Source organism: Bidens hawaiensis, unplaced genomic scaffold, assembly GCF_021521415.1.
Source record: "Bidens hawaiensis isolate Kalapana, Puna unplaced genomic scaffold, B.hawaiensis_p1.1 tig00045465_1, whole genome shotgun sequence".
NCBI classification, from domain to species: Eukaryota; Viridiplantae; Streptophyta; class Magnoliopsida; order Asterales; family Asteraceae; genus Bidens; species Bidens hawaiensis.
In genome coordinates this window covers 48461-62458 of record NW_027498095.1, presented here as the reverse complement: position 1 = coordinate 62458, position 13998 = coordinate 48461, and the positions used below count along the sequence as shown (strand labels likewise).

Sequence of the window (13998 nt, the reverse complement as noted above, 5' to 3'; positions counted from 1 at the left end):
TACTATGTTATATAAATACAATCAATAATAAGACTTCTTTAGGCTCACTAGTCTAATCTAGGAGTGTTCAAAATTTGATTTGAATTCGAAACATTCGAAATTCAACTCGATTCGAATATGAATATTCGAATTCGATTGATTGAATATTCGAATTAGATTTCAAAATATTCGAATTCGATTCGATTCGTATTCGAGTATAGTAATCGAATACGAATCGAATAAGAATCAAATACGAATTCATGATTTTTTATTCGATTCGAAATTCGAATTCAAATTATAGAATATATTAATATATATATTTAACTTATTAATTTTGGTGAATTATGTAAATAATAATTGTTCAAAACATAATAATTAATCCCAATAACCCATAATTTCTTAATTTTGCTAATACTTAATTTTGAACTTATTATCATGTGGTATTGTAGTTATTTTAAACTTATATTTATGTGTTTTACATTGATGATTATGGCTTTTGAAGTTTTTGACATATGTGAACTTGAATCAATTCGAATTCGATTCGAATTCGAGTTTCAAATACGAATAGAATCGAATTTCGAATATGGGAGATAATACGAATACAAATACGAATCGAATAATCCAAATTTTAAACGCACACGAATCGAATACGAATAGTAGAAAAAAATAAACTATTCGAATTATTCGATTCGACTAACTTGAAAATTCGTTATTCGATTCGATGAACACCCCTAGCCTAATCTGGACATAACTGCTTTAATTAAATAAGCTTCAATTTAAACTCGAAAGGCTATAGAGATTCATCAATATAACATACAAGAATAAAAGGAAAAATAAAAAAGAAAGTAAAATGGGTGTAAAATGTTGATATAGTACACTCATGAAATAAACATTTCCATTGCTCTCTCTCTCTCTCACCAAGGGATATTCTCAATACATCCCTCAAAACAAAAGATCCCACAAATAAGGGATTCAAAGTAACTAAACAATTGAAACATTTAAACTTTACCTCACATTTCTTCATAGAACAAAATGTAGGCCTCACACCCGAGAACCTCTTCCAGAGAAGCCTCACGGACGTAAGCGTCACTCGCATGGTACCATAAGGAATTGTCCAAATTGCCCTTCGCAACACCTTTTACGTAAGCCACATAATGCCCTCCCCTCATTGTCCCTGAATGCTCCACTACTCCTACCAACTGGTATTTGTACGTCTCTTTATCTTTACAGCAACTGCATCATCCAAAATTTTAGAAATTCAAAACTTGCAAATTTTCATCAGAACAGTTTATACGATGACCACAACTGAAAGTAGAAAACTGGAGTGCAAATGAACCGAACCAACACTAATGAGGCAAGTTCGTGTATGTTCATTTAACTTCAACCGAACAAACAATCGAATGAAAGAACGAACATAAACAAACAAAAGAACAAAGATAAACGCATTTATAAGAACGAATGTTCACGAACATAAATAAACAAACGACACATGTGTTCATTTTCGTTTGTTTAGCTAAATAAACTAAAAATTGTTCATCTTCATTCGTTTAATAAACGAACAAACATAAACCAACCTCCTGCCTGAACAGTTCACTGAACATTCCATTCATTTGCATGCCTAGGTAAAGGGTCAAGAAAGGATTTTTTTTAAGTAAGAGTTGGTCTGGGATGAGCAACAATTCTTTTTTTGTTAAAAGTCTTTAAACATAAAATATAAAAACTGTATTATTATGATAATAAGCTAAAGGTTTTTTTAATAATATAATTAGATGGCTTTATCCTTTTAAATACATTTCGAACTGTTTGAAAACCATTTTGGCCCACTTGTCCGGTTTTCATTTCTAGTAAAACCAGTTCACAACCCGTTTGACCTGTTAAAAATCAAGTCTGACCCAGATCGATCAATTTGTATATATATGGGAAATTGAGACCTCTAAATTCACACCAGTCAGATTTCTCAAGGGAGTAATAGGCATTTGCACATTAACTTGTAAAAAAAAGACAATAATTAAAATACTCTCTTTTATAGCTGTCAGATAACTAACTTTATATAGATGTAACATAAACTGGTATAACTGTCAGATAACTTTATATAGATGTAATAGGCATTTTCACATAAACTTGTAAACAAAAAGACAATAATAATAATACTCTCTTTTATAGCTGTCAGATAACTTTACATAGATGTAGCTTTCTTCATATATTAGTCGAAGAATAGACATTGTTCACAGTGATCAAATATCAGATATTTAATAAAATTCAAGAGAAAAAAATAGAACATATACATACCTGGGATCCATGTAGGGTTTAAGATCAATTGTATCTCTAAAGTTTACATGACCATTTAATTTACTTAAACGTCCCCGAGCATCTTGGCAGAATCTTTTCAAATGAATGGTCAAGACCGGTGGAGCCCGGCTGATCAGAATCCTCTTAGATGCATCTCTTGCCATCACACACTTAGAATCCACCTCTTCATCCTCACTGCTATCTGGTTCATCTTGTCTTTCTAGAACCTTCTCATTCCCGTTCACACTGAAAGATTCAGCATCTTGACTTTGACCGTCGTCACTCTTTCCATTACCCAACACCACATCAGCATTTTCAGTACTTTGATCACTAAAGTTTTTGACCCCGTTAGAAACCACGTGATCAATGCATGAATCAGACGAAACACTTGAAATTCCATTTTCACCCCCATTCTGTACTTTGCTTTTTAATCTCGTTTTTAAAGATTTTGAACATTTTTCACACTGCCACGCATGTTCGGTTTTGGTGAGAAGTTCAGGGGTAGTGAAATAAGCCAAACATTTCTCCACAGAAACTGGAGAATCGGTATCAACTTCATCAGGATCAGATTCACTTTCTTCAATTCCATTTGGTAACGGGTTCACAGTGGGCCCGGGCCCATCAGCAACCTCAGGCTCGTCAAACAACCCACCAAACCCATCAAAATCCAATGGTTCTTGTTCACTGGTTGAGGTCACTTCCTTGTAAGGAAGTAACAATACTTCAGATTCTTGAACTTGCAACAGAGGCTCATCTTCCCAAACGACATCATTACTGTTTTCAGAAACTTGAATTGCATCATTACTATTTCTAGATACTTGAATTGCATCATTACTATTTCCAGAATCTTCAATCGCATCATTACTATTTCCAGAATCTTGAACTGAATCCTGAATTACAGATGAATCTTGATAATGTGATTCCATATTGTCAACCATAGAACTACTCGGTTCAAGATAATCCAACCATGATAGTGGTTCCTCTGAATCGACCGAATCAACATGGTCAACAGCTGTATCATGACCATTTGATACCACAGTGGGCTCACTATGATCCAACAATGATGAAGCATCTGATGGATTCACAGTACCACTATCATTATTATCCCGCTTGATTCCATTCTCCTGCAATTCTGGCTGCTTTAAATCACCTGAATCAATGTTGTTGTCGGTTTCTTTTTCAATAGGGTTAATGGGTTGCGCTGACTCATTGCTGGTTGAAACATTTGTAACTTTCTTACTTTTTGGTCGAAACTTTCCCTGTCTTTTTGGAGGAAGTTTTGGTTTCTTGGATCGAGAAACCGTAGTGGCCCGTTTAGATTGAGAATTTTTGGTTGGTAAAGGTAAAGAGAGATCTAAACACGGTTCATATACTACAGACGCGTGCCCACATTCCAAACAACTAACCGTGCTAGATATTTGCCCCCCAAATATATTATCTACAAAAGTAGAAACATGTTTTGGAGAACTTTTATCATCTTGTGACCGTTTTTGTACACGCGATTCCTCAGTGCACAACCCATCAAGCAAGCAACGAAGCAACTCATGACTATCATGTTGTTGAAATCCCTTAAACTGTGGAGCTTTTGCACAAACACACCCAAAAAACGATCTTGGGTTGATGACATTCCGCACACCTGTTGATGGGCTCGTTTCAACAAATAGCTTCTTTAAAGAAGATGTGAGAGGCCCAACGGGCCTTTCTAGTTTCATGAAGTAATCACGTAGAACATCCATTGATAAAAGATTTTGCAATACTGAATTGAAGAAACATGTGTTGCCTAAATTTACCAAACCTCTTATCATATATCTATCTCCATTTTCTACAGAACTTGTAAGTGTACTTACTGATTTTATCTCACTTGTAACACTACCACCACCAAACCAGATATCCTCAACGTCTACACGCGTTTCTGATGATGATGATTGATTTTTAAATAACTTAACAAATTCAGATAAACCGTCCTTTTGTTCTTCGTTTTCAAAACCATGAACTGGAATAAGTTTACTACAAGGAAAACACCATCTGAGATTAGGGTTAGAAAACTGGATAACCAACGGATGGCGATTTTGTTTTGAATGTCGGGCTGCATGACTGTGTGGTGTTGTAGGTAACCCAGCACCACCACATGAAAAATGGCCACATTCCAAACACACCCAAATGGAGATAGATTCGGGTTTTGAACCATTTGCTTTACCTTTTCCATGTTTTGATTTTCCTTTTTTTGCCCTTTTGTAACCTGCACTATCCCTACAATCATCACACTTATGGGACTCGAGTGATGAAAGTTTTAAAGAAAATTTTTCAAAATCGATGCCATCTTCAAGATGAGGGCATGTTTGTGTCTCTTTATTAACTGAAACGCCATCGATGACAGCGTCGACGTCCGTGGCTGGAACAATCTCCGGTAAAACTGTTTTGGGAGAAGAGGTTTGAAGCCGTTTTTCCTTTTCAGCACGCGCTGCTCTCTTTTTAACCTTTTTCCCCATTAAAACCTAAAAAAAACTAAAAAATAAGAAATGTTACCGCTAGAAAAGTAATATATTATAACTCTGATAATTACGATGATCCTAAATACTTTTCTTCTCAAAAAGCATCAAATATATCTTGGAACTATAGTTGTTAGCAAACTCAGAGTAAACATGCTGCAGGTAAAAAATAATGTTGTCACGAGAAAAGTATTATAATATGACTCACTAACACTAATTACAATTATCTTAATTACTTTTTCAACTCAAAACACATCATATATAACTTGAAAAATTCTTGTTAAAAAACTCAGACAAACATGCTGTAGGTAAAAAAATATGAAACGCTGCCACTAGAAAAGTATTATAATATGACTCATAATACCAATTACAATTATCTTAATTACTTTTTTTCCTCAAAACACATCAATATATCTTGAAAAATAGTTGTTAACAAACTCAGAGCAAACTGTTGGGTTCGTAGGCCTTGTTGGCCCGGTTTATTATATGAAGTCAAAAGAGGAGACGGGTGTGGGCGGTCGGGCCCAAGCCCGGCCCGGTTTAGATTTCTTGCATAATAATTTACTAACCCTAGTTCAGTCTCTATATAAACAACATTATGTACTTGTAATATTGGTCACTCAATAAAGATATACCTAGTTGCCACCCGTGGACGTAGGTCAGTTTAGACCGAACCACGTTAAATCCTCGTGTTCGTTTACTGCTTTCATGTGTGTGTTCAGTTTCGTGTGTGCGTTTAATCCTAACAAGTGGTATCTAGAGCTTAGGTTCGGATCACGCGAAGAACACGTTGAACCAGCCGAGTCGCCGCCAAACCTCCCGCCGCCGCCACCCTACTGCGCTAGGGTTCCGCCGCCGCTACGGTTCTCCGATTGTCGTTAGGGTTTACGCCGCCGCTGTTTCGCCGCCACTAAACCCAGCCCGACGATCGCGACTAGGGTTCAGTCCACCGCCATACACCACCGTAAGCCAACGCTTGTTGTTTTTTGAGTTGCAGAAGATAGGGTTGATCTAGGGTTTCGTTTTTTGGCAGCCGCCAAATTAACCCAGCGGTCACCGGGTTCGTCTTGTTGGTCATCAGTTCGATTAGGGTTTGCCGGCAGTAGCGCCGCCACCCTATTACCGATTTGTTCGATCGTCATTCAAGAAGCATCAACCGCTAAAAGTCGTGTCGAGCAGTCTAGCCGACAGAACTGAGTAACCAGCTGCCGTTACGGGTTTGTGGTCGAAATATAAGTGTGGTAGCCGAGCAGTGAAGCCGGCCTGATTACCTGTTATCGCTGATCAGCCTAACCGAGCCAAGAATAGTTGAATCAAGATCCTATTTTTATTGAAGAACCGTTGTCAATCAGAAGAAGTCGTTTAAAGAAACGGAGAACCAGTGCCAACCGCGTTTGTCAGGTTTTATCGTTTCGGTTAAAGTTTCTGTTTTCTGATTTACAGTTCGTATTTCCGCTGCGGTTTAAATAGGTTGATTTTTAACAGAGTTCAGTAGAACAGTTGTTAAGTTCAGGCTCGTGCCATTGTTGTGTCTGTCTCTGTTTTTATCCAGTTTTTCGTTTTAGTCATTGTTATGGCAGAAGACGGAAAGGTTTCGATACAGAAGTTTGACGGACAGAAGTTCGGTTGGTGGAAGATGCAGATTGAGGCACTACTTTGTCAGAAAGACTTGGATGTAGTGTTTGAGGATGAAAAACCAGAAAAGTTGTCAGAAGCATATTGGAAGAAGTTAGACAAGAAAGCTAGGGCTTGTATTACATTGTCGTTGTCGGAAGATGTGGCGTTTAACGTCATGAAAGAAACCACAGCCCGTGGTATGATGGACGCACTATCCAACATGTATGAAAAGCCTCCGGCAGCGAATAAAGTCTATCTTATCCGAGAGCTAGTGACAACAAGAATGAAAGAGGGTGGGTCAGTTACAACTCATATCAATAATCTTAATTCGATCTTGTCCCGCTTAGTGTCAGTTGACATTAAGTTTGATGATGAAGTTCAAGGCCTCTTGTTATTATCCTCTTTGCCCGACAGTTGGTCGCAAACAGTGACTGCAGTTTGTAGTTCGTCTACAAATATTACTTTCGATGGGATTCGAGATCTGATTCTGGGAGAAGATTCAAGACGCAGAAGTTCAGGTGAATCATCAGGCAATATGCTAGTCACAGAAGGTAGAGGTAGGGGAAAACAGCGAGGCAGTGGGAGCAGGAAGAGGAGTCAGTCTAAGACTCGTAAGGATATTGAATGTTGGGGTTGTAAAGAGAAAGGACACTTCAGGAATCAGTGTCCGAAAGGTAAGAAAGAGGTGAACGTTACAGAAGACGACACAGATGACGGGGTCAGTAGTGATGAGGCTTTGGTTTGTAGTGTTGAGAGTAGCGTTGATGCTTGGGTGATGGATTCTTGTGCATCGTTTCATGCCACTCACTGTAGTGAAACGATGAAGAATCTTAAATTTGGGGATTTTGGAAAGGTTCGACTAGCGAATGATGATATTTTAGAGGTTACGGGTATGGGAGACGTTGATTTGATAACTTCAGCCGGTACTTCTTGGACTTTGAAAGACGTGAGGGTTATTCCAAGTTTGAAGAAACGTTTGATTTCAGTTGGGCAGTTGGATGACCAAGGGCACGATGTTAAGTTCGGGAATGGGCAGTGGAAAGTAGTCAAAGGGAATCTTGTGGTTGCTCGTGGCAAGAAAATGGGTTCGTTGTATATGGTCGATATGTCACCGAAAGGAGTGGATCCAGTTTTGGTGAAAGACAAAATCCGGTTCACAGAATCTCGTGGGCAGAAGAAGGTTCGTTTTGCAAGTAACAAACCCAGAGCCAAAGTGAAGATTCAGGATGAACGAGCTAGGAAGGTTAAATCAGTTGGGGGACATCGTGACAGTGGGAGCACAGGTCGTGTTTCAGTTACAGTTCCAGGTCGACAGTGGATTAAGAAAACCAGTATTCCAGCTGTAAAAGTCTCTCCAATGAATTACTTGCTGAATATGGAGAGTGTTTGTTCTCAGGTTATCTCAGGATCCGGTAGTTCGTTACAGTGGGAGCCGGTAGGGACAGAGAACGGGTCAGGGGCAGTTTCAGCCATGACTGACGTGTTGGAGCTCCGGGGAGCTTCAACGGGCCTTCAGGTTAATTGATGAGAAGGCGGTGGCAACTAGAAGAAGTTTAATGTTCAGATTACAGAAGTACAATCAGGAGTGCAGACGAGAGTACTCAAGGCCTCCGAGTGGGAGATTGTTGGGTTCGTAGGCCTTGTTGGCCCGGTTTATTATATGAAGTCAAAAGAGGAGACGGGTGTGGGCGGTCGGGCCCAAGCCCGGCCCGGTTTAGATTTCTTGCATAATAATTTACTAACCCTAGTTCAGTCTCTATATAAACAACATTATGTACTTGTAATATTGGTCACTCAATAAAGATATACCTAGTTGCCACCCGTGGACGTAGGTCAGTTTAGACCGAACCACGTTAAATCCTCGTGTTCGTTTACTGCTTTCATGTGTGTGTTCAGTTTCGTGTGTGCGTTTAATCCTAACACAAACATGCTGCAGGCTTGACCTACATAACCCTAACAGATTATTTCCTGAAAAAAGTGAACAAACTGAATGATTTAGAGACCGATTACCAACTTTGAATCTTTGATAGCTTCCATTGATCTATCATCATCCATAGTTTTCAAAGACACAAGGCGCACTCAAGGCGTAAAGGGCAAACCTTAGGCCTAGATGCAAAACGCTTAAAAAGTGAGGACCCGAGATGAGCAAGGCACATAGCATAAACATACCATTTTTAAAGTTTGACATATTTGGGGATAGTTTGAAAAATCCAATGCCATTTTTGGACGTTTTGGACCAGTTTGCCTAGAATTTGTGGAGTGTCACAAGAAATCTGACAAAATCTAGTCGGAATCTCATTTAAAGGTCGTCAGATTGCCTAAACAAATACAAGGTGCTTCCCCTGCACCTCGTCTCGCCCAAAAGCCTAAGTGGGCACGAAGGCCTTCTGACAACTTAATCATCATCTTGATATTGAAGTTTTAACAGAGTATTTGCAGTGGTCCTCACTCCTCACCTCAACAAACTTAATTACCTAATAATAACCCGTATGTCACCATAACTGACTATCATCATCATCATCATCATCATCGTACTCAGTATATCCCACCAATAGCAAAGCTATAGTAGGGTCTGAGGAGGGTAAGATGTAGACAGCCTTACCTCTACCCCATAAGGATAGAGAGGCTACTTCCAGAAAATATAAACCATGAGCTGGAATTACAGCAGCACCACCAGGATACAGAAGATAATCCGTACATACATATCAAACAGCTCATAATTCATAATCACAACTCTTAGTTCCAATTTATTAATGATATTTTAATACCTAGTATCCCAAAACACAAAAGCTTAGCAGCCTAGGGTTTTAAATCCATCAATCGGGAAAAAAAACTACAGATGCGACTTTCCGATTTCCGATATTCATTAACACAACTAATCAAATAATAACTGAATAGAATATATAAACCACGAGCTAGAATTCCAGTAGTACTAGCAGAATACATCAAATAACCAGTCATAAATCATAGCCACAACTCTTAGTTAGCTCCAGTTTATTATTAATAATAATCTAATAACTAACTAATATCAAAAAGCCTAGCAGCCTAGGGTTTTAACTTTTAAATCCATCAATCATTTTACAAACACAACTTTCAGATTCCGGTTTCCGATATTCATTAACATAACAATTAACACAACTAATCAAATCAAATAATAACAATCGATAAACAATCAGTAACTTTCGAACATCAAAGTAACCAGAAACAGGTAATAATAATAGCGTGTGCAATAAGAAACAAAAAACGAAAGAGCTTACTTAGCAGCCGGAAGATGTGGAGGAAGATTGACCGGATCAACGACGGCGACGGCGGATAACGGCGAGCCGCCGGAACGGTATGACTCGAGTAGTACGTCTTGACTGTGGAGTATGGCTCGGTGTTGGTGGTGGTGGGCGAGGGTTTGCCGGTCTGGTTTTAAATCAGTGGGTTCAGGTTTTCATTTTCATGAAATCACCACTAAACTTATCAACATAATGTTAGTTATAAGTTTGTTTATATTTGTTCGTTTAATAATAAACCGAACATGAAAAAGAAATTTTGTTTGGTAAGTTTAACGGATGAACACGGACGGAGGTCGAGTTCTCGTTCAATAGTGTTCGTGAACGTTTGGTTATGATTATATTTTATGGAATTAATATGTACTCGTTTATGTTCGTTTGTTCATTAGAGTCATTTTATGTTTGTCCATTAATGTTCATTGTTGTATGTTGAAGATCGTTTGTCCATTAGTGTCTGTGTGTTTGTTTGTCCATTAGCGTTCGTTTACAATATTGACGGACGGATACAAACAGACACGGACAAACTCAATTCCTTAATGGACGAATACATGCACAAATTTTTCGTGAACCGTCCGTTTTTCCGACAAAAGCTTAACGAAAGAACACAGACAAGGTCTCGTCCAGTTCAGTTCGGTTCGGTCCATTTACAACCCTAGAACCAAGGTTGTCAGTTCGAATCCCGAACTCACCCGGATTTTCATCTCACACCAGAGAGTTTTGTTCTTGCGGTGGCACAGCGACTGTCAAGTGACAGTCGGCGCCCAACGGTATGGTTTTCCAAGGAAACACCTAAGCCAACTCTGTAACCAGCGTAGCCCGATTAATATAACATAGTTTGGCCAGAGTGAGACAACGAAACTTTTAGTGTGGTTGCCTAAACACAAAAAAGTCATTGTTCTAAAAATAATTTAATCATTTGATAAATTATGAAAATGTATAGCAAAGGAAGTAGATCTGATACTTGCTTTGTTGTGTGTTCTATTTGTTTGCCTATATGTTTTTGTCATTATACTTGCTTGCCTATATGTTACTAATATAGTTATCACACACTTATAATTAGGAGCGCTAATACTATTATTAGTAGTACTTTTTGTGTTGTTGATTTTGTATCATGTAGCTACACTTTAAGCTATATGACTATACTTGATATGTCAAAACGGGTTTTTAAAGCTAAGAGTCTTTGGGAGCAACATCTTTATCCAATAGAGGAAATGTACGCATTCGTTCCATCATCCTCATACCCTACAAGTAGTTTGTGCCTTGAGTGAGACTCATTGTCTATTTGAACCAAGCATTAATTCAAGACTTCTCATTTGCAATTGGGTTATTGCTTAAAAATAGTAACACTACTTGATTTTATTTATCTATTTATAGAAACCAACTATAGAGTTTTGAAAAAGAGAATAGTCTTGCAATCTTTACATGTTATTTTATGTGATTTTGTTTTTCCTTTTTACCTGCTATCATCCAATAGTATGTTGACCTTGGAGTTTTGAAAAGAAATCACTTTTACTAGGTTTATTAATGTAAAAATGACTATGTTATAAAACTAATAATTTAACACAACCAATATACCTTATCAAAAAATAAATAAATAAACATCATATCTATTATAGAATAGGCTTGGCATTTGGAAGAGTATGATTGTTGATTGGATTAAGTTATCTATTATACTTGACACATTATTATTAGATGCTATCTTTTCTATTCACTGTCACCACCTGAGCGGCTCTAAACTAAGTCTTAAGGCTTTGAAAACCACCTCACGATTTTTCGGTGAAGGGTATTTTTTCCAATCTTCATGTTGAGCATGACAAACATTATTTTGATCGAGAGTGTGTAACGTCCATGCGATGACTCTTTTGAGTGTATACCAAACACCACCATTTTACTTTAGTAGCTTGTGTTTTTTAGAAATGAAATCCTAGTCCTCGAAATTTTAATAGAAGAAGATGAACATCACATTCCAAAATAAATTTTCCAAATGTTCTTTTGACTGTGATCAAGAACGAAGCTTAGTTGGGGCCAGGGGTGGCCCCGGCCCCCTCCGTTTTTCCGCTCGATAGTGTAAATTTATCTTTTTACTGTTAAAATTTTTATTAATAGTATAAATTTACCCGTTTATGACAGAAAATTTGAGTCCGGGCCCCTCCGTTTTTCGCTCGGTAGTGTAAATTTATCTTTTTTTTTCCGAAAATTTGTATACATAGTGTAAATTTACCCGTTTCCGACCGAAATTTTGAGTCTGACCCCTCCGTTTTTTCGCTTGGTAGTGTAAATTTATCCTATTTCGGCCAAAAATTTTTACACATAGTGTAAATTTACCCGTTCCGACCGAAATTTTGAACCCACGCGCATCTAATTTATGAAACTTTTTATACGTATTGAGTCCAGCCCTCTCGATATTTATGTCCAAGCTTCGTCATTGGCTGTGATGTTTCAGCCCATTCCTTTATCGGCTCACATAGCTCGCTCCTTTATTGTCTTTTGGATTTGGAAACCTACTAGTACTTTAATCAACTTAATTTTTTTTCCTTTAAACTAAATAAATTTGTTTATAAGCATAAATTTCATTGAAATTCATTATGTTTTACTAAGTAATTTAGTACATATTATTTTTCAAAGATTGTTTTAAATGTATGTCAGGTTATAACGATTTCATAAGTTACCTTAATGATTATAATTATTAATTTAATAATATATATGACTAAGTAATATAGAAAACCAACCCACTTTCTGCTTATTCTCACAAAAATCACTCAATGATTTTTTTCACGTAAAAGTCTATCTACATGTTAAATTTGAACACAATTGTGAAAATTTATTTTTAAAACAACTTAAAACCAAGTCATCCAAATTGTTTTATAAAATAACTAGAATAATATATATATATATTAATACTAATAAAAGAAAATATTGAAGCTTAGGTGTGAAGCCTACATTTCTTCTAATTCCTAATCTCTCATCTCATTCATTCTAGCTATTCATGGGTCATGGGTAAAAACCATTTTGTCAAGTGGGTTATAACATAGTGTGGATTTTATTTATTATTGAATTAAGTTTCATTTTCATACTTGAGGTTTGACCAATTACACAACTTTAATATTTATTTTAGACAGAATTACAAATTTTGTCCTTTAAAATAAGTCGAATTACGGTTCGTGTCCTTTGTTAAGTTTCCTTGCAGGCGGTGTACTTTAAACTTTTTTTTCCTACAAGTTTTGTCCTTTACGCTAACTGGGTTAGAAAAAGTCAGTTAAATGCCCTCACGTGAGACGCATGTGAGGGCATTTTTGTCTTTCGTCTGCCCTGCAACTTCTTCTTCTTCGTCCTCTTCTTCTTCATTTTGCATATCACAATCAACTCCAATTACCTTCCCTTCCTTTCTCTCTTGTTTCTCTCTCTACGCCACCACCATCACCATACCACAACCACTCCGGCCATGGATTTCCTCAAACACCATCACCACCGCCACCACAGCTCCTCCACCAGCCACCGCTCCATCTCCGTCACAGCTCCGCCACCAACCACTCCGGCCATGGATTCAGATCTGCGATTTCGATTTTTCAGATCTGCATCTTCCGGCGAGGCGGCTCATCGGCGGCAGTATACAAATAAATAATTAAACACAAACAAAACCAGATCTGGTCAAAGTCAACCAAAAAATAATTAAAAACAAATCCATACCGGAATATACTTCATCTTCCGGCGAGGCGGCTCATCGGCGGCAGTATCGTCATCATCATTGGAATGATCGGCGGCAGTATCGGAATATACTTCATCTTCCGGGTGTGACGTGGATCCACTTCTTCTTCCACGGTGAACTGCCTGTTTCAATTTAGGGCTTTTCGTAATATTATTAAACACAAAATCAATCAGGCTGAAATTGTAAGTTATAATGTCTGTCATCCTTTAGCTGAAACAACCTCAATTAGAATTTATATTGTTTCTTTTCTGATATGAATCTTATTGCTAAATGTTATCGAAATGATTGTGTGACTTCAAAATTTGTAATGCCTTAATGCCTCAGAAGACGGCGGCGGTGGCTTGCCGGAGAGGGAATCCGGTGGCAGGCAAGGGAGGAACGGACGAAGGGGGAGACAGGGGTGGGTTGGGTTTTGTTTGACTTCAAGGGGTTTTGTTTGCAGGGTAGACGAAAAGACAAAAATGCCCTCACATGCGTCTCACGTGAGGGCATTTAACTGACTTTTTCTAACCCAGTTAGCGTAAAGGACAAAACTTGTAGGAAAAAAAAGTTTAAAGTACACCGCCTGCAAGGAAACTTAACAAAGGACACGAACCGTAATTCGACTTATTTTAAAGGACAAAATTTGTAATTCTGTCTT

General features: G+C 37.8%; 1 protein-coding gene across 1 annotated transcript; it reads right to left on the bottom strand.

Moving 5' to 3' along the window:
* Positions 1–4760, bottom strand: LOC143595691 (ubiquitin carboxyl-terminal hydrolase 2-like). Its single transcript, XM_077074646.1, has 3 exons — positions 2269–4760; positions 707–1212; positions 1–43 (listed from the first exon to the last, which is right to left on the bottom strand). Exons 1-2 carry the CDS (start codon positions 4755–4757, stop codon positions 990–992), a joined length of 2712 nt encoding a protein of 903 aa, XP_076930761.1. The 5' UTR covers positions 4758–4760; the 3' UTR covers positions 1–43; positions 707–989.
* Between the last annotated feature and the right edge of the window lie 9238 nt (positions 4761–13998).

Excerpts from the sequence above, each read along its gene's own strand:
- LOC143595691 (XM_077074646.1), bottom strand. The coding sequence starts at position 4,757 with ATGGGGAAAAAGGTTAAAAAGAGAGCAGCGCGTGCTGAAAAGGAAAAA. Across the intron at positions 1,213-2,268 it reads AAACCCTACATGGATCCCAG|TTGCTGTAAAGATAAAGAGA; the intron begins GTATGTATATGT and ends TGGATGATGCAG.